Source organism: Trachymyrmex septentrionalis, unplaced genomic scaffold (assembly GCF_001594115.1).
Source record: "Trachymyrmex septentrionalis isolate Tsep2-gDNA-1 unplaced genomic scaffold, Tsep1.0 scaffold128, whole genome shotgun sequence".
NCBI lineage: Eukaryota > Metazoa > Arthropoda > Insecta > Hymenoptera > Formicidae > Trachymyrmex > Trachymyrmex septentrionalis.
The window spans coordinates 642378-664917 of NW_017304417.1; the positions used below are offsets into that span (position 1 = coordinate 642378).

General features: G+C 33.1%; 1 protein-coding gene across 2 annotated transcripts; it reads right to left on the minus strand.

The window, feature by feature from the left end:
- Nucleotides 1–1808: 1808 nt before the first annotated feature.
- Nucleotides 1809–22024, minus strand: LOC108756550 (U3 small nucleolar RNA-associated protein 18 homolog). Of its 2 annotated transcripts, none has more exons than XM_018500438.1 (8): nt 21819–22024; nt 21076–21256; nt 20682–20927; nt 20440–20605; nt 20171–20356; nt 2620–2811; nt 2375–2543; nt 1809–2272 (listed from the first exon to the last, which is right to left on the minus strand). In XM_018500438.1, exons 2-8 carry the CDS (start codon nt 21234–21236, stop codon nt 1809–1811), a joined length of 1584 nt encoding a protein of 527 aa, XP_018355940.1. In that variant the 5' UTR covers nt 21237–21256; nt 21819–22024. The 2 variants fall into 2 exon arrangements, with proteins under 2 accessions (XP_018355940.1, XP_018355938.1); XM_018500436.1 differs by lacking the exon at nt 21819–22024 and adding an exon at nt 21536–21812 and having other exon boundaries at nt 21076–21255.
- Between the last annotated feature and the right edge of the window lie 516 nt (nt 22025–22540).

Here is a 22540-nt window from a genome sequence, read left to right on the forward strand (position 1 = left end):
TATTTATGTTTTTCTTATATGATTTATTTATGATTTATATCATCCTATACAATGTACGTCTACAAAATACGATTAATTTTCTATTATTATTAATAAATCGATTAATGTTAATCAAAAGAAGATTACAACGTATGACCCACTTATTCCTAATCATAACTTCTAATTTCTAATTTCATCAGAAACTGTATTTTCATTACAATCTTATTTATGCGTTCATGTGAATGATAACGATAATAATAAATATTCCTTAAATGAGTGTTTAATTATCTATAAAACTAATATATAATTTCATGAAATTTCATTATAATCAAAATGCAATTAGAACTAATAACATTAAATTAAAATGAAATTTATAAAGATACTGACATTTTCATTTATACGTATACTTTCATTAGTACGTTTCAAATTATTACAATAATTTAAAAAATTGATTTCTTCGGGGAAACTATGGGCCAATGGCTGAAATGGCCGGACACGTTTTTTTTCGCTCAAGAACAGCCTGTAAAAAGCGCATCAAAATCTCCGACTCCATCCCCTTGTTAGCTAAGATAAAAGTTAATCCATGGTGACATTAATTGAATTAAAAATTAAGTTAATGAAAAGTAATTAAAAAGTTAAAAGATAAATTGATTGTATTTCATGATTTCAAGTTAACCTTGTTTTAACTAAATTAAAAAACTAAGTTAAAAAGTTAACTTTTTTAACTAACAAGGAGAGACTCACATATGTATTTCACGGATTTTGATCAGCTTTTACACGATTATTCTAGGATATTAAAAAAATAACTCCTATAAAGCAATAAATTGGACTTCTGCGTATTTTTCAAGAGATTCGTAATTTTAGATCACAATGGACAAACGCTTTCAAACTTTATACTTTGTTTAAACGTAAATGAAATATTGGAAATTATTTAAAATTAGAAAAATACATACGGACATAACTGCGGACATAACATACAACGGACATAAATGTATGAGTATATAATCCGTATAATGCCAACTATCCAACCCTGATGTTAACTTTTTAAAAAATCAAATTAAAATAGTTACCGATAAAATATAACTATATATAAAGTTAAAAAGTTAAAGAGTCTAAAATGTAACTAAATGAAATTAAAATTAATTAACTTTTTAAGGTTCCTCAGTAGTCAGCATGCGGTTCAAAATCATTCGACAACCTGACGAGATGTAGCGAAATCGGTAGTCACACACGAGCTCATGTACATGTGCTCTCGGCGCGCCGAAAGAGAGCAATTACCCAACTTTAATTATTTGTATATAATCATTTATGTCTTATTGAAAGTAGGTGGTATTAACAAATTAAAAAAATTTTATATTGATAAGAGAAAGAGATAGAGTGAAGATGATTTAAATGTAACATCTGTTTCTTTACAAAGAGAAATTAAAATTATAATACTTAATGTTAAAAAGTTACACACTTTTAATAAAGACAGAATAAAAAATTAACATCCTACACACAATGAATACGAAACAAAAGTATAATTTGATATGTAATACTATAAACAAAAATTTAAACAATTTTGTTTTTTGGACATGAAATTTTATAATTTCTCATGTATAACATATGTATAAAGTATTAGTATCTTTCTTAACTTTCGTAGCTTTACATGGACTGTAATAACATTAACTGTACAAAAATAAATTAATAGCACTAAGTAGGCTAAAGTAATTAAGATATAATAGCTAATATAACAGATTACACTGATTATTATTACATTAATCTTATATATTCCATACAGATTTTTATACTGTATAAAAATGTTACAAAAAATTTTTTTATTAATATAATTAATAATTTCCATAATGTCTTAACCTGTACAGTAAAGCAGAACCTGTTCTATTCGAAATACTGAGATAACCACTACCAGGGGAAAAATTAATTGTTTGCGACATGCCTATATTAGTTTGAAGCGTTGGAAAATTTGAGAATACGGTAAACGATGGTAGATGCATCATTCTAAATGCGTTGTATTTGTCAACTGACGCCGCAGTCAGTATTTCAGATGTCAGATTAAATTTCAGGCTTGTAACACTAGTCACAAGATTCATCCAAATTTTTAGAGGCGCGGGACTTTGATCCTCCAACACAGTTTTCATATCATAGAGATTAACTACGCCCTGTGCACTACCTGTGGCTACGAATTGTCCGCTTGGAGATACGGCGAGTGATGTACAAGATAAGCTTCCGTCATCTATGGCACGATTGATGCATGTGCGAGTATTCAAATCCCATATATACATTTCACTGCCATCTACGATTTAAATAATGAAAAAAGAGAATTTAATGTACCAATCTTTGGAAATCTCGTTGGAAAATTTATATCGAAGTAAAAACTATAAAAGCTTATACTTACCACCGTGTGAGATAAGTGTTTTACTATCTGGCGTAAATGCTAGTACCCTACATTTCGAATTCATTCTGAATGTACCGACAAGTTCTTTAGTAAAACTATGTAACAAATATATCTCGCCCAATCTTCCGCATAATGCTATTAATTTGCCATCAGGGGAGACTTCGTAACGCTGAAAATATTAAAATGTATATTACAACATCAATCTGCAAATTTATTTCTAATATAACAGTCACAATTTTATGAACCTTCATATTTGTAATCCTGTGTGGCAAAGAGAATTTATATGTCTTGTCATTCATTAAATCGTAAGTATGATAATATGGATAATATTGGGAACCAAGCAGAATTTCTGTTCCTTCCTTCATGAATATCGCTTTGCTAATTGGATATTTTTTAAATTGCATGCTATGTAATTTATTATTCGTATGACCATCCACCTATAAAATGGAAACAATTTATTTATTAATAGTAGTCCATACTGAATGATATAATAATTTGATTAATTTAAGACTCCTGAGTACTCAGCTAAGAACTCTGCGTTAATGGTAGCAACACAGAATCAGATGACGGCTTGGCGAAATCAGCAGGCACATACACAAGCACGAGCCCATATACACATATATGTGCTTGCCTTCAGCACGCCGAGAGCGAACGAAAAAGCGAACCGTCCTCGCTCTAATCACTTGTTTCAAGCGACCGAAAATGCTTTCTTGACCGCTGTCTTGGCCAAGTATATCAGTAAGGGGCGAGGAACATTCTAAATAATGTATAAGTTTTAATAAATTGTAATAGTATACTTCTCCCATTAATCCAGAATAGTATAAATTATATCAAAACGCAACAATTTATTAAGTTATTTAATTGTTTACGATTTTTCGTGCGTATTTATCGGCTCTAGAATCCGGACACAAAAATGTTTCTTTGAAAAAGCCGTTTATTTTAAATGTAATATAAAATATACAAAAAAAATATGCTTTTGGGTGGATCCATATATTCGTTCGCTTTTTGTTAGTAGTGCAAATTTTTTCCGAATATCTCCGGTTCTGGTTGCCTAATCGGGCAATCCAAATATGTTTTGGAAAGGTGACAGTCCGCTCTTTTCATCTGTCAAATTTGGTTTCATTGGCATTAGTTTTGTTTGTGCTATAGACCTGTGAACATGTCGGAGAATAAGGTGCATTTTCGGCACATTTTGCTTTATTACTTCAAGAAAGGCAAGCGAGCTGCGGAGGCCCACCGAAAGATATGCAGCGTATACGGGGACGATGCCTTAACAAAACGTGCCGCTCAGAAATGGTTTGCCAAATTTCGTTCCGGAGATACGAGTCTTGAAGATGGACCCCGCAGCGGTCGGCCCACCGAGGTTGATTCGAATGATATCAAGGCACTGGTTGAGCAAGACCGGACGCTAAAGGTGCGAGAGATTGCGGAGACACTTAAAATAGGTTATGGAACCGTACAAAGGCATTTGCAACAGCTTGGCTACGTGTCCCGCCTCGATGTTTGGGTGCCGCACAAGCTGACCGAGGAGAACCTGGCCAACCGCATATCCATCTGCAATTCACTTCTGAAGCGGCACGAAAGCGACCCGTTTCTCAAACGAATAGTGACTGGCGACGAAAAGTGGATCATCTATGACAACATAGTGCGCAAGAGATCGTGGGGAACCGCTGGCGAGCCGCCGAATGCCACCCCGAAGGCCGGCCTGCATCCGAAGAAGATTTTGCTATCCATATGGTGGGATCATCGTGGTGTGCTGTTTTACGAGCTGCTTCCTCAGGGAAAAACGATCGATTCGAAGATCTACTGCACGCAGCTAACGAAATTGAATCAAGCATTGCGACAGAAACGTCCAGAACTGATCAATCGCAAAGGTGTCATATTCCACCATGACAACGCCAGACCCCACACCGCAATAATCACTCAGCAAAAATTAGTGCAACTTGGCTGGGATGTTTTGCCTCACCCACCGTATTCACCAGACCTTGCGCCATCCGACTATCACTTGTTCCGGTCCCTGCAAAACTCCCTCAACGGGAAATCGTTCGCTGATCAGACAGCTGTGAAAACGTACCTCGACCGGTTTTTCGCCTCTAAGCCCCAGACCTTCTATGAGAGCGGAATAATGAAATTGTTGGAAAGATGGCAAGAGGTCATCAACAAAAACGGAGAATATATTATTGATTAAAATTCATCCTTTGTATGAAAAAAACTTGTTTCATTTTAGCCTTCAAAAAGCGAACGAATATATGGATCCACCCAAATGTTTGTTGAGAGGTTCTTTCGGAACCCTCCTACTAGATGTAATCCCCCTGCGCCGCTATTACCTTCTCGATTCGATCTCTGAAGCGTGCGCTCGTGGCCTTTAATTGCGCGCAGTTCGCGACAGCAAATGCTGCTTCAATAGCGTCCCAGAGGGGAGCTACATGGGGGTCTCTTTGTATTGGTAATTCTTTTAACAACGCCCTACATATAATAATCTAAAGGATTCAAGTCAGAGCTGTTAGGTGACCAGAAATCTTTAGACAAAAGAGCTCTACATGATCCGAGAGCCAATTTTGCACCAAAAGGCTTTCGATTATCGCTGCTCTTCGATTATACTCTGCACTATTCTATATTTATTCCGCCATTTCAGGTTATTAATATCTTACTTATATATGTGGTCAACATTAACGCCATGTAGCACTTTCAGCGGGACTATAAAATAATGAGAATATTGAATTTAATTTTGTTCAGATTTCAGCGCCGCACTCTGTATATTAGGTCAAATATATTTTCATATAATTCTTGAAATAATTCATGTATGGGAGTTTTAAAGCAACTGTAAAAAAAAGAAACCCATTTCGCTTTCCAATTGACAAATAAAAAATTATTTATAATTTTATCATATATTATATTATCATCACTTAAGACTTAGTACAATCAAAACGTTTCAGGGTGGCCAGCGATCCATTTTCAAAGGTTTTTTGCCGGTTTTCCAAATCAAAAAGTAGCGATTTTTAAGGTTCTTAATATTAAAAAATTACACACGTTATATATACAAAATATATATAGTACATGTATTATAACATATACTATAGCATATAGAGTAAAATTTTCCTCGGAGGATGTTTTGGAATGTAGCTTAGGAAATAGAAGATTTCTATACACGACACAGAAAATTTACTCTGTATTTTTCATTCCGACTGCTGCACTACAAATCACAAAATCACTCACGTCAACCTAAGAAGAGTTCCAAATTTTTCGGCAGTCTGACTGACTGCCTATAGAAGCAGAGAATACTTGAATTTGTGCATCACTTGTTTTTAACAAATGAAACGCAGCCAAATGACTAGATAGCGAAGAGTATCGGTACACTGATTCGTCAATAATTCGATAAGTTCTGCAGTAGATTCATTGACCTGATTCATTGACCTGATTTATCTATAGGACTGAAGTCATTAACAGAAGTTTTCTACATCAAATTATCAATCTTGTGATCAATATATCAGACTGATAAGTTAGAGTTACTGCAACTGAACCTTCGAATCATTGACGGGCAGTGTACTCGATCACATATTTAAACGAGATGGCATGTTAGACAAATTCCAAAATTTCCCGATTTTCAAAGTAAATTCCTGGTTTTTCCTCGGTTTTTAAGGATTCAAGGTTTGCTAGCCACCCTGCATTTCTTATGAATTTACTGATGAAAAATTAGTTTAATTCTTAATATATTGTATATGTTTTAATAAATTAGTTTACATTTAAAGATCCAATAAATGTTGCTCGTGTACTTTGACCTTTCTAATTACTAATTTTTGCTTAGCAATCTCGAGCTAAAAAATCTTATATATTTTAAAATAGTTTTTTTCAGTTTAAATCTGACAGAATAACAATGCACGGAACAAATTTCACTGTCTAAATTAATTGATTTTTAAAATACTACTTTTAACATTTGACAAATTCTTTTGTACTTTTGTTGACATTATCAGGAATGTTTTGATAGAGGCAATCATTCAGGCATCCAACTAGTTGAGTCTTAGAAAAAGAATACTGACCACCTCAGGAAGAAACATTTCCGATATAAAACACAAAGATAACGTATATCTAATATATCTATCTCGTCGAACGTAGTATGTACTGAAGATGGCTAAAAAGATGAAACCTATATATGAAAATTTTTGTAATTGTTCCTAATTAAAAGTTAGATACATGACATAACATTGACATTGATATCTATCGCGCACTTTTTACAGCGCTAATTCCCAAAGTCATTAATTTATTACTAGATTATAATTTAAATAATTTTTTATATTTGTCAATTAGGAAGCAAAATGGGTTTCTTTTCTACAGTTATCATTAAAACTCTCATATATAAATTATTTCAAAAATTATATGAAAATATATTTGACCTAAAGTACATTTATTTCTAACTTGATTATTTATTTCGGAAAAGAAACTATGAAAAAGGCAAAAAAAAAACCGAATTCGATCTTGGATCTCCAGCATTCTAATCTCGTATCTTACGAGTTCGACTACACGAACTTTTTACTACTCGAATTTATGAAGAAGGTATATAACGCGCATGAAAAATCGTAAACAATTATCTCGTGTTGCGTTTTGATATAATTTATACTATTCTAGGAGTATACTATTATTACAATTTATATAATCGTTATTTAGAATGCTCCCCACCTCTTACCAATATACGCCAAACGGCCAAGATTGCCGAAAAAGCATTTTCGGTCACTTGAAACAAGCGACTAGAGCGAGAAGGACATTCTCTCGCTGTCGCGTTCGCGCTCTTGGCGTGCTGAAGGCGAACATATGTACATGGGCTTGTGCGTGTTACAGCGATACTCACTACGATAAATGGCTGAACTTATAGATGTGGAAAAGTAACGTTTTGACAACGAAATTTGTGTTACATGCCATTTCGTTATTTGCTTAATTATGAAAATGTGACTTGTCTCGTACTTGTGAAAATCCTAAGAATGGGCGGAAACTACAGTTATCTTGAAATTTTATAAAAGCGTATTCTCACTCATTTCAATAATTCTGTGTTTCTGCCCGGGTATAGGCTCACTTTATGTACCTTTTACGACCATTTACTGACTATCAAGGCAGAAAAAGATAGTTCTTACTCATTTTTATAAATGTTTTAAAGCGATCTCGTCATTTAAATTTATCCAAATTGTCTTTAATTACAAATGGCATGCAACATAAATTAACGTGTCATTCCTCGCTTCGACGTCACGATTCCAAAATGGCCGCAGCGACTGCTCAGGAACCTTAAGAAGATTTCGTTCAATATAGGAGAACTAGCGTCAATTGACGTATTGGCTGTGATGTATGTTGTCAAGGTTATGAGTGACGTCAGAAAGTTTTAGTCATCGCTCGTTGTTTATTAAAAAATTAATAACAATCAAAATTGATTATTCTCTTTGATATTTTGAATAATAATACTATGTAAATTTTCACGGAAAAGTTATAAATCTGGAACCTTATGAGTTTTCACATTGTAAAGTATATGCTTAAACCAGATTTCTATAAATTATACTAACCGCTAACTCCCACTCTTTTCCTTATGTAAAAGCGTTGCCTGCACAAAATAGATGCGCAGAATATGCCCGTCACATACAGAAAAAAAGATGTTTACCCTACATTCCTTCTGACTTATGGGGCAAAATGAAATTTATAATTCGACTGTTTCACATGGATTTATAATAAATAATAATGAATAAAATTACAGAGTTAGATATATTTATATTGTCAACTTTATCATAGTATTCAGCAAAATCTAGTTAGTCAATTTAAAGATAATTCCAGGACATTCCAGATAAAAACTACTAATAAACTCTGCTTTTTCAGGATTTATCCCATCAATTAATTTCTATTATTTAATTAATTTTCATCGATTCGCGCAATGTTATATACTTTATATTCCAGATACTTTATATTTAAAATCCAGCTAAAGCGTTTAAGGCTTTGATTTCTAGTTTATCACATATGTATAGTCCTATAACATATTATATTGTTCATTTACATCCAACCAAGGTAATATTTTTCGCAATAAGAATTAATTATTTACGGATTTTAATATGTTATTCAACATTATTAAGATCGTTTCGAAAATGCGAATAAGCATCAAAAATTTGTTAAATTGCTAGTCAATTTAACTCGTGATATTACTGCAATTTAGTAGAGTTAGCGTTTTCAAGACCGAAAAATCATTTCGACGTGTGATTCTGGATTACATACGTAGCATATAAATTCACTTTATATTCTACTAGTTAGAATCCTATACGAATGAATTAAAATAACAAGTTTGAAACAATATTATTTATTGCTTTATAAATAATATCAAACAAACATTCCGTCAACACATAATTTTTCGATAATACTATATTCTATTTTAAACATTAAAGTCCAAATTTTCTATTGATAATTTATTGCACTTTTAAGAGGGAACTTATACCTACCAGGTGTACAAGTATGAAATGCGGATTTTTTCCCCCCAAAAAAAACACGTTAAATTCGGAAGAATGATAAAAAGAGCTTTATTCAAAGTGTGCTCCATTGCTAGTTACACATTTTTCCCATCTTTCGGGCAATTTGTGGATACCACGCTAGTAAAAATCTTCCCCCTTTGCCGCGAACCATTCATCGAGCCATTTTTTCACATCTTCGTATAAACCAAAGCGCTGCTCAGCAAGTGCGTGACCCATCGATGCAAACAAGTGGTAATCGGAAGGAGCCAAGTCTGGTGAGTAAACCGCATGGAGTAGAACTTCCCAGCTGAGTGCTTCCAACGTATCGCGAACTGGTTTTGCCGTATGTGATAGAGCATTGTCATGAAGAAAAATGACTTTGTGTTGTCTCTTTTGGTATTCTGGTCTTTTTTCAAGCAGCGAACGGTTCAAATCGATCAATTGTTGTTGGTAGCGTCCAGCATTAACCGTTTCACCAGGTTTTAACAGCCCATAATAGACACTCTTCTGGTCCCACCAAACACAGAGTATCTTTCTGCCAAAGCGATTCGGTCTTGCGGTCGATGTGGATGGTGCGCCTGGGTCTACCCATGATTTTTTGCGCTTGGGATTCTCAAAATAAATCCACTTTTCATCCCCACTAACGATACGATGCAAAAACGACTTCCTTTTGTATCGTGCAAGCAAAATTTTACATGTGTTTTTGCGCCTCTCCATCTGCCTGCCGTCCAACTCATGCGGTACCCATCTTCCGGTCTTCTGAATCTTTCCCATCTCTCATAGGCGATTGGAAACAGCTTGCTGACTAACGCTCAATTGCTCTGCGAGTTGTTTTTGTGTTTGTGAATCATCTTCGTCCAACAATGCTTGCAATTCCATATCTTCGTACCTTTTTGGCGGTTTTCCGTGTTCCTTGTCTGCAACATCGAAGTCACCACTTTTAAAACGCCGAAACCATCGTTCACACGTATCTTGCGATGGAGCATGTTCACGATAAGCTTCTCGAAGTAATCGGTATGATTCAGCAGCAGTTTTCTTCAAATAAAAACAAAAAATTAATGCTGTCCGCGAATGCTCTTTGTTTGATATAAATTTCGACATATCGAACACAGCAACACAACACTATGCAAACACTTTTTCAATTTATCACTCGTGCGCGTCTGACATTTGTTGATGGCACTTCAAAATGGCATAACAGTCAAATCTTTATACCACACACTGCATTGATGCGCCATCTGTTTTCTCAAATCCGCATTTCATACTTGTACACCTGGTAAATACAACTTTTCTTTTTATTATTTCTTTTTTCACGCTCTGATTTTTTTTAACGTAAAAGAATGATGATAAATTCCAGGCTAATCCTGAAATTTTAGAAATTTTCCAGGAATTTTCCAAAATATATAAAATTTCAGTATAATTCCAAAAATATTCAAGAATCGCTGAACACTACTGTTTATTTATATCTTTTTAACAAATAACGAGCGATGGTTAAAATCTTTTAAAAATCATTCAAGGAACAACATATTAAGGTCAAAGTGATTGTTTCTCCTATACGCTAGCTGCGTATCTTAGGTAGGTTATCTACAGTTATATTGACGCAACTTTTAGGTCTGAGAATTTAACTATCTAAATTATAGTAATTCGTTAATTAGTCAACATTTCTATAAAAAATGAATCACTCTATTTGACAGTATTGTTTTTGAATTATTGCAAGAACAGTAAGTTAAAAAATCTTGAGCATTCGTATTCATTTCTCGATAAAAAATAGAAATTTGAATCAAAAAAAATGAATTCGATTTGTGAATCATTTGGAGTAAATACTTAATTATTTTCGGTACTGTATTAAAATTAATTTGATCAATGAAGACGCTAGTCAATACCGTTTTGGCCTTAAAATAAATGAAGTTTGTTTTAGTAGATTTTGATGCGCTGAGAGATTACGAATCTGGATCTGAAAATGTCGTATCATGTCAGGTTTGGAAATATTTTAACCTACAAGTGCAAAAAAGAGATTTTGGCCATTTTCAACAACTTAGAAAATGTCTAATAATTTTTTTTTAGCATCCATGTGGATGTTATATTAAAGTGTATATTAAAGTACTATTCTTATCCTTTTGAACGCATATTCGATTTTCATCGCTGCAATCAGATTTTTTTTCGCTGAGATAGAGCAAATTGAATTTTTTTAGTTTTTCAACGCGAGAAGGTATACCTACATGCGGAAGCAGTTCACTTGCACTATAGCAATTAATTGCCCACTGTAGCAATTGCCCATTGCCAATTACAGTGACTTCTGCGTAAGTTTTTATTTTTTTTTTCTAGCGCTGTAATTGTGCGCAATTGGCTCGTGTGCAATTGCTATACACTCTCTACATGCAGAGAAAGTACAAGAATCCTTAAATAATGTCTTGAAGAGATTGGGTTTAACAAAAAAAACATTCATTTAAAGATTATGCAAATTTTTAATGCATATATATAAATTTTTAATTTTATTTAAAAAAAGCATTCATTTAAAGTATAAATAAATTTTCAATGCATAATCTTTAAATAAATGTTTTTCTTTTTCAAACCCAACTTCTTTATAGTAGTACTAGCATGAAATGATTTTCTTACGAATGTGCTAAAATTTGAAATATTGGGAGTATAAATAAGTTTCCGCCGTTTGATAAACAATGGCGCTACCAGTATGTTGTAGTTAAAATTGTCAGCTGTAAAACGTCATATCGTAAGGTTGGACAAGAACATAACCTTGAAATATTAGCGATTTTGCATCAGCATCTTATATCTTTTTTCGTGCGAAAATGTCGAGTTTTGAACCGAATAAGCATCATTTGCGGGAGCTCTTGATTTACTTCTTTAATTTGAAGAAATCTGCAGCTGAGGCGCATCGATTGCTTGTAGAAGCATATGGTGAGGCTGCCTTAAGTGAGAGAAGTTGCCGTGAGTGGTTTCAAAAGTTTAAGAACGGTGAATTTGTCGTCGAAGACAAAGAACGTAGCGGAAGGCCGAAAGTGTACGAAGACGCGGAATTGGAAGCATTATTGGATGAAGATTCGTGCCAAACGTAAGAAGCACTTGCACTTACATTAGGAGTGACTCAACCAGCAATTTCACATCGCTTAAAATCGTTGGGAATGATTCAAAAGCAAGGAAATTGGGTTCCATATGAACTGAAGCCGAGAAACGTTGAACGCCGATTTTTCACATGTGAAATGCTGCTTGCCAGGCATAAACGAAAGGGTTTTTTGCACCGTGTTGTAATCACTGGTGATGAAAAATGGATCCACTACGATAACCCAAAGAAGAAGAAATCATGGGGACCACCTGGCCATGCTTCAACATTGACAGCCAAGCCGAACATTCATGGGAAAAAGCTCATGTTGTGTATTTGGTGGGATCAGCTAGGTGTCGTTTATTATGAGTTGCTCAAACCGAACGAAACCATTACTGGGGCTCTCTACCGAACACAATTGATGAGATTGAGCCGAGCACTCAAGGAAAAACGCGCCCACTACTACTACAGACACGACAAAGTTATTCTTCTGCATGATAATGCTCATCCACATGTTGCGGCGCCGGTCAAAACCTACTTGGAAACACTCAATTGGGAAGTTTTACCCCACTCGCCGTATTCACCAGACATTGCTCCTTCTGATTACTACCTGTTTTGATCGATGGCGCATGGCCTGTCTGAGCAACACTTCACATCATATGAAGATATCAAAAATTGGGTCGATTCGTGGATAGCTTCAAAAGATAAAGCGTTTTTCCAACGCGGTATCCGTATGCTGCCAGAAAGATGGGAAAAAGTAGTGGCTAGCGATGGACAATACTTCGAATAAAACATTAGGTACCGTTCTTTCACAATAAATGCCCAATTTTTGATAAAAAACGACGGAAACTTATTTATACTCCTAATATAAATTGAAAAGTGCTCTATATTTGTGTGCAATTAGAAACATATTGACCGTCTAGTTTTTGAAATAAGAATAAAAAAGGGATAGATAGAAAGAACATAAGAGGGAGGATGTGTGTGTGTGTTGTGTGTGTGTGTGTGTATAGAGAAGAAGGAAAGTTTCAATTACTTCACTATTTTGTAACATCAATTTCTCTTTCCTTCTCTGAAAGTCATTTTAAATTTATTTTGTCTAATAATGTTGAAGATAAGAGACATAGATCTTTCTCTCATCGCATTGTCTATTGTACTTTATTCATATTAATTTTTTTTTTGGACTGAACTCTTAACTACAATTATGAAAGATATTTTTCTTATTTAATTTTAAAGAATATTTAATTAATTTAATTGAACAGATAGTTTTACATTGTACATTTTATACTTTCATTTATATCATTGTGTTGTTCTATCATTCTTATAATCTTACATTATTATTATAGCTGTAATGCGTTATTTTTCATTCTAAACACTAATTTATATTCATATACCAATGTTTTTTTTTGCTGTACAATTTTTCTAATGAGACGAGGATTCTGATACCAACAGTTTGGTGTCTTGACAATGCGAAGTATATTTTCATTTGCCATCGACCGCGTACAGTATTTATAAGTTTTTACTTTTCTGACAAATTCTAATGTATGTATTTTATGTATATTACTGTTCCATTCAACTAACAAGACGAAGATCCTTCTTAATTTATTGATATCATCATATAGTTACCAACAATCATATAGTTATAAAATGCGAATTACAATTATGTTTAATCTTCGATCGACTTTATGTTATGTTCTTTAGATCTATTTTGTAAATATTAATAATGATCCGATCGTGATTGAAACGTTTGTTGTTGTTAGCCGACATATTATTAAATTTTATAATTTTTTTTAAGACTTTTATTTATTCATCAATTTTTACATGCCAAATTTTTGGCTCGTAGCCCTTTTTCTTTTAACTTAGTTTTAAATTATTGAGCCATTATACTACAATATTATATAATTTTTACATAACATTATCTTAAAGCTTATTAAATTCCTTTCGTAATTACTATTATTTTTTAAATTCTGTCCATAAATTTCTAGCATTTACCCAAAATAAACTCGCTAGCTCATAATAGGGGTCTATCCTCTATATACAATAGAGGAAGGTATATACTTCCAAAATTAATAATATGTATCACTTACAAAGATCTTACCAATTGTAAAATTGAGAAGAAAATTGCAGCATAAGCATACTGCAACTTTTGCAGTCGTCTAACTTAAATACCATGAATGGCATACACTGTGGCTCTATGGAGCTTTGATGCCCAGGTCCAATTAGAGGAGACCGGGTCACGTGATACAATTTGCCTCTCCCTGTGAGGCTCTCTAGTGAAGAGCGCCGCAATGGGATCTAAATTTTTGGACGGTATTGTCACACTAGTACTATCCTGAGACATTTAGGAATCCTTGTACTTTCTCGATACGTAGGTCCTCTCGCATTGAAAAACCAAAAATTATCGTATTCTTTATCATATTTTTTGGAATTTAAACACTACGTATCCCAATAAATTTACCACATTTTAATTCAAAAAACTTAATCATAAGAGAAAAACAAAAATGACACTAAGACCGAAAGTCATAAAAGATGTAAATTGAATATATTATTTGAAAAATTTATTTAGTTATAATTCACGACAGATGAATTGCCGGAAAACAAAAAAGAGATGTCTTAACAACCGTTTTCGAATCTATGTTTAGTAGGATCTTTTGGTTCACTTTTTGTTCTATATGCCGTCAAAGTCTGTGACTCTTTCACTCTATAAATCATTGAACATCTATTTTTATTCCAAAAATGTTTTCTTTAGATTTTAAACGAGATAAATGAGGAAAAGAATTTAAATTATTTGTTGTATCAATAAGACTTGATGAAGATTTTTAATGTTTCAATCTTTGTAAGCTGATTCCATATTTTTAATAAATATTATTTAGCTTGAGCGGTTTCTTGATAATAGAATATCGATGATAATAGAATATTGTATTTGACATTCAAAAATATTCCCGTGAGAAAAACATTATTTTGACATAATTGTGTTATGTTGAGTTCTTGTAATTTTTTATAACTGCTGACATTTTAATCTACAATAATAGATTTTAATTTATTCCATATGTCAGGTGCCAAATATAAACCTCTATTTGTAGATTCATTGTAACAGGATTTCAATTCTATTAAGCGTTCTGTCATCTCGTACTGATATACGAGGTCTGTTCAAAAAGTATCGCGAATTTTGTGTTTTTTCAAAAATTATTTATTTATTCATGAATATCTATTTTGTCCCCTTCAAAGTAATCCCCATCAGATATTATACACTTGTGCCAACGTTTTTTCCAATCCTCGAAGCACTTCAAAAAATTATTTTTTGTGATCTTGTTCAGCTCCTCCTTCGATGCCGTCTTTATCTCCTCAATCGTAGCGTAGCGTCGTCCTTTCATGGGCCTCTTCAGTTTCGGGAACAAGAAAAAGTCACAGGGGGCCAGATCTGGGGAATACGGTGGCTGCGGCATCATTAGTGTGTTGTTTTTGGTCAAAAATTCGCGCACAAGCAACGATGTGTGAGCAGGGGCGTTATCATGGTGCAAAAGCCAATTTTTGTTCTTCCACAAATCCGGGCGTTTCTGGCGGATTGCTTCGCGCAAATTGCGCATAACTTGCAGGTAATATTCCTTATTGACCGTTCCGATTGGCCAATACTATTTTCTTCACTTCATCAATGTTTTCGTCTGTTGTTGACGTGCTCGGGCGTCCGGCACGCTCTTCGTCGTTCACATCTTCTCGGCCCTCTGAGAACATTTTGTACCACCGATAAACGTTGCTTCGGTCCAAGGTAGCTTCACCATATGCCACAGTCAACATTCGGAATGCGTCCGCGCACTTAATTTTGTTTTTCACACAAAATTTGATACAGATTCTTTGATCCATTTTTTGGAATAGGCAAAAATCGAAGACAAGCCAAAACACGTGCAAGCAAAGCAGCTGTCAAAAATTAACTGAACATTCAAAATGGCCGAACTTGTCGGCATAAGTGAGAGACATGAGTACCAACATAACGCCACAAAAAAATCGAAAATCGAATATACGTAACCCGCGGAAATTCAAAATTCGCGATACTTTTTGAACAGACCTCGTATCTGTGATCTAATATTGGTTTCCTTTTTTGCATCGCTTTTAAAACATCTTGAATTGTTGATTAAACACAACGAACATTTTTTATTGTTTGTGTTATTTCTTTATTTCTTAACTTTTTTTTGGTATTTTCTTTATTTTTTAACACATCAGCAATCACTAAAGAATGAGCAGCACATTTTAGAAATTTTATGCTATTTTAATGTAAATTCTAGACTGTATCTGTTTTTAATACAGAAACATCAATTTCTTCGCATCTTTCATTGTTATTTTCGGTTCAAAAGACATCTTTATCCTATATATTGATAATATAAATATTATTGGTAATATAAATATTATTAACAAACTCAATCAACGGGCGAAGTAAGAGTCAACCACATTTTTAAAATTTTCATAAAATTATATATTATATTAACAGCGATGAAACATCACGCAAAAAATTAGACTATGAACTAATAAATTACAAGTTACAAGTTTCGGCTACCGGTTTGAGCCCTCTTCAGACATTAGTATAACGACAAAAAAATAATATAATAACAGAATAAAATCAATTGTCGCAAATGTTCGCATATTCAGAATAATCACAGTTCGGGTGAGTCTTGATTTCGAAACATAATTTCCGTATGGTTGAACAGTCAGAAGTATTAAAAATGTCATTGGTAAAGTTCTAGTTAATAAAAAGGATAAATTAAAGAACAAAAAAACGTACTACCGACAACTACGCATAAATAAAATAATATAAAATACCGAAAATCCAACAAAATCAATAAAAATTATTTCATAAAAAACTCACCAGAAATCATATGTAAGAAGTTTGAATTAATATGTCCAAAAAGAAATAAAAAACTTATGAAATATGTACAGTGAGAAGGAGCGCAGATATGTAAGACAGACATTATGTATCGATTTTCATGTACGTTCAGTAGTGCGGATCAACACAAACTGAGAGAGGAGACGGACTGTTCGCAACCGAAAGTCAAACTCTATTTATGATTGGAATATACGCTTTGTGGAGGCCATCGGTATCAGTCTGTAAATTGAGACCATTCTTTTGTTTCTTGATGTTAATCATCTCTGAAACCAAACGTCTACGATAGCAGGGCTCTTCGTCTAAGATTTCGACCTCATCCCATTTGAATTAATGGTCTAGTTGTCTCCTATGCTCCGTTATTACAGATCGTGCCGACGTGTTGTATCTAATGTGATTGCGATATTCTGCAATCCTTGTCTTTAATTTTCTACCTGTCTGTCCCACGTACGTAGCGTCACAATCATTGCATGAAATTTTGTAAACCACGTTGTTCTTCGATGTCTGTGGATAAACATCTTTGTGTACTTTGATGTATTTTTTGAGTTTGTTCGGACTACGGAAAGAAACCCTGATGTCGTTATTGTTGAACCGATTGAACTTTTCTGTGTGGAGAGGGATGAACGGAACCGTAAGCCATGACACCGATTCCCTCGCTTCGACCTTGTCATTCAAACTGTTCTGTGTTATGTGTCTATTTCTATTCAAGTTTTTTATTCGTAGGTTGATTGTGTCAAATATAAATGATAATGGGTAGTCATTGTCTAATAAAATGTTAATGATGAGTGTCAAATTCTGTGTGTGAAATCGAACGTCTGAAAGTAAAATTGTTCTGTCAACCAGCAAAAAAATCGTCCCTCTTTTCTGTGCAATGGGGTGGTTAGAATAGAAATTCAAAAACCTCCCTGAAAAGGTCGGCTTACGGTACCAATCAACTCCAAACCCGTTTCCAATGATAGATATAGTAACATCCAGGAAACTGATTTCATCACCCCCAAATTCTGAAGTGAATTGTAATCGTGGATGGAAAGAGTTAAATTATTTTACTATTGAATCAATTTTTGATGGCTCAACCGCAGTGCAAATATCATCCACATATCTAAAATAAAATGTCACGTCCAAGTTCAACGACATCAAGGACACCGTCTCAAGTCTCCTCATCACCAAGTCCGCTATTACAAGTGATAAGGGGGACCCCATAGGAGTGCCGTAATTCTGTTTATAAAAATTGTTAAACGAAAAAAATGTGGAATCAAGAATAAACCTTATTGCCCTCACAAACTCGTAATTTATACTTGTATATTATAACTTGTAATTTATTAGTTCATAGTCTAATTTTTTGCATGATGTTTCATCGCTGTTAATATAATATATAATTTTATGAAAATTTTAAAAATGTGGTTGACTCTTACTTCGCCCGTTGATTGAGTTTGTTAGTATGTTTTGAAAGAGTCCTTTGAATTTGTTTATTTATTTTAATAAATATTATTGTAATATTTATATTATCATCAGTTTTATCATCTGTTTAATCTTTCGATTAAACATTCTTCTAATTTGTTGTATTCCGATGAACGAACTAATTTAATCATATTTGATCTATTATCCACAGTTATTAAATAAAGTTGTTGAATAGAAAAATCATACTTTCGACAAATAGTTAAAATAGATAATTACAAATATATTAGATAGTCAATAAGTACAGTAATATTAACTAGATTGTCTTTTCTGATCACTTTGACTACCCTCGTTATTAACCGAAGAATTTTGAAAAATTACTTTGTTCAAAAATTTTGAAAAGTAACTTTCCATTTCCTGGATTTAGATAATTAAGGAGACGGATCTATTCACCGATTTTATTAAAATTATAATTATTTGACGTGTTTTTGTACAAAATAAACGATCTGGCAGAAAAGTGTCGTTCTCGGTGAACGTGAATCGAGATATTAAGCGTTAAAGTAGACTGTTCAAGTTAGAAAATCTGGCATAGAGCGACATAAGAACATGTGAAGCTAGAATAAATATTTTCTGCTTCAATTACACAAGCTTTCTGCTTTAAAAATAAATTTTTTATTGTAAAAATTATTTAGAACATGTTTTTAAACCAAAAAAATTGCATTTTTGAAGCAGAGAATTTATGTTTTTGAAACAGAAAATTTATGTTTAAAGTAAAGAATCTGTATTTATAAAATAGAGAATTTGTGTAACCCACTATGCCACAGATTTTCTAACATTAATAGTCGTCAATTTTAACGCTTAATATTTTGGTTCGCGAGGCAGAGCGACACTTTTTCTACCAGATTTGTTCATTTCGTACAAAAACGGGTCGAATGATTAATTCCATCAAAATCGGTGAGTAAGCCCATCTCCTTTATAATTACCTTGTCAAAAGACATATATGAGCTAAATTTAAAAAATTAAATTGACTATAATTAAAATAAAATTAAAAATTAAATTCAGAGTAAATTTGATTTTAATTAAATCATATATAACTGATGAGAAAGACATATGCTCAGAAAGTTGGAAGGTCAAGCTTTAAAAAAATCCTATCTAAAATATTTTTCAACATAAATATGAATCTTCATAATATTTTTCGCAATAAGTTATATTTACAGATCTTTAAATAGATGCTCATCAATTAGCATCAATAATATTAAATTACTTATCAATTTAACTCATGATATCACGTACGCCGGATTCAGTTTAGAACTATTTCAAGACTAGTGAATATTCGGTGCATTTGTTTGAACTGAAAATTGTAAGATTTACGCAAAAATATTGGTAAGCACCAAAATTCGCTTTCATTGCACATGGCGTTTCTCATTTTAGTTATAGTTCAAATATTTCACGGTCGATTTTCATACTAATGTTTAAATTATATATTTCATTTATAAACTTATTATACTTTTATAACACATTAGCAGTTTTCTATTAAACAGACAGACACGTTATATTCCGTATCATAAGAAAAATAATCATATACAGGATTCATTGATATTTTTTCCATATTTTATTACGCAAACGAATGTCAATATTATCGTTAACATTTAAGAACGTAATATAAATATGGGATTATGATTTTGTTGATTGTGAAATAAGCTTTATGTCAAAGCTCATTTACAATCTTTTAGAAATTATATAAAAATGTTCTTAAATATAAAATAATATTTTATATTAGATAAATAGTAATACCAATATATCAGTATTATCAAAAAATTATATATATGCTAGTATTATAAAAATTTCAGTTAAATACCAGTATTTGGACAAAATACTAGTATTTAGTCTCAATTTTTTATATCATGCTATTGTAGAATAGAGCTATGGTTAACACTAGTATATAGTTGCTAGCAAAATTATTTAGATATTAAATCCCTGTAAAATAATTTTTATTTATATTTAAATACCTCAAACAGGGACAGGACACCTGATGTACCAGCAACCAGAGCCACAGTGGATGATGGATGAAATTCCACACTTGTAATAATAGGGCCTTCTGTGTGAGTGCTCTTATTCAAAGCTTTGAGCACTTTGATATCAATAACATTTTTCGGTAGATTTTTTATTTTTGGTGTTTCCAAATGGCAACTATGCTAAATATGGAAAATGAAGAAAAAAAATTAAGATTCAACCCATTGAGAAAAAAGTTTCAAGAGGCTGAGGAAAAAAGAAATACCTTCAAGATATTACTATCCAAGTCATCGGCTTCTTTTTTTTCAAGTTTAGCCCATTTTGGAGTACCCACAAACAATTTGTACCTGTTCTCTAAATATGTTGTATATAATTTTTCTGGTCTCTCACATGGTAAATTGTGATTTTGTGAATTTAGAGCCAAATCTACACTGTCATAAAAAATAAAAACTCATATAATAAAAAAGGAGTATTCAACATAAAATATAAAATATTTTTTCTTTTTACGTGTAAATGTAATCATCTTCATCTATCCATGCTGGTTTCTTTTTCTCCTTTTTTGTATTGTTGCTATGATTTAAAATTGAAATATTTTGATCTGATTCATCCTCGCTATCTTTACTGTTCATCTCATCATCCATGTTATCATCTCTAATCTCTTCACAAACATCATCTTTTGTCTTCGTTTTAGACTTGTCATCTGATAAATTATTTATAATATCACTAGGATTACCGAAAACTATTTTTTCTAACCTGTAAATTGAATATATTATTAAATATTTGTAGAAAAGATTAAAAAGATCACTGTGCGCATATCTTAAATCGTCATCACACAATACTTTTTTCCCTGATGGATTAGAAAAAAAGCTTTGTGTGTTGTTGACTTTACTTTATATTTTACCTAGCTTCTTCATTAGCATCATATTCATTTTTCCGTTTTTTCCTCAAAGGCGCCATGAACTTCCGACTATACAATACTTTAAACTGTGCGTGTCCTTTGACTTTATACTTGTCATTCGTATTATGTTTAAAGGTATTTTTATATTTAACCATTTTATTCATTTCACTTTATCCGATAGGACTATAAGTTTAAGATTATGATTAGAATAAAATACCAAGGTAATTGTTTACTTTAGTCAAATCACTTCAGAAATAAATGAAATTAGGTTCATTCGAAGCGTTTTTGTCTGAATCTGGCCGAGAAAAGTGTCGCCTTGTTCCACGAAACTTTGCACAAAAATGGCCCCCGTTCCTTCAACAAAACTTACAAGACAGATACGGCCAGAACAAAAGTAATACTTCGCGAAACAAGGAATTACAATTTCACATACTGCTAAAATAAAGATAATTATACAATTTACCTGAGCCACCTCCAAAATCAACCAAATTAGGCGTTTTCGCATGAAACGAAAGAATCAGGCAAAAAAAAGCGTCGCTCTGCCCCGTGAATCGAGATATTAAGCGTTAAAGTTGACTTCTTCGTTTTTAGTTGGCCCTGGTTCTCTTAACGAGATTCATTTGACCAGTCGTACTAGGGACAGTTGAAGCCACGTTATCCAAAAATGATGCAATATCCAATCGAGGCGGGATAAAACACATCCACCTCTTACTGGACGAAACACACGACTTAAAAAGTTGATTATTGAGGTTGGGAAATTTGTCTGCCGCGAAATACTGCAGAGAGAAACCTGAAAGAGGACATGACAATCCAAAACCTGTAATCGCAAAATGCTGTCGCGCACTACTGCCCTCTAACAAAATTGCTGTAAACAACGTAGCAATGTCCACTTTTCGTATGCCTGCGGCGGCTCCGGCATACCAGCGCGATGTTCGTCGCGCGCGATACGCCAATGAGTGTACAGCTTTACCAATATTCTCATTCTAAAAATATACTGTCATTGGATATCGCGTGTTGCGCGTGTGTGACTAACATCGCGCTGGTGTGCCGGAGCCATTAGAGTACATCGTCCACTTTTCAAGTCTGAAGATGAAAAAAAATGCTACATGTAAGGTTTGTTGCGTCGCTCGCTCCACATGCGCAACACGCTCCAATACATTCGCGTCACCTGAACCAATATGGCGACTAGATGTTCGTTTCACGTTAGAGCATGCTCCATTTGCCTCATTTCAGAAGGTGATATGATTGGAGCATGTTATGCTCGCATGGTTGAAAACGTACTCGAAAAAAATATTTCAGATTTATTTTGTATAAAAACGCATTTAATACATGCGTTTTTGATATAAATATAAAAATATAATATAACAATATAATACTCATAAAATAAAATAATAAAATAAAATTAATGAAATAAATAAAATAAATAAATAAAATAAATAAAATTAGAAAAATTTTTTAAATAAAATAA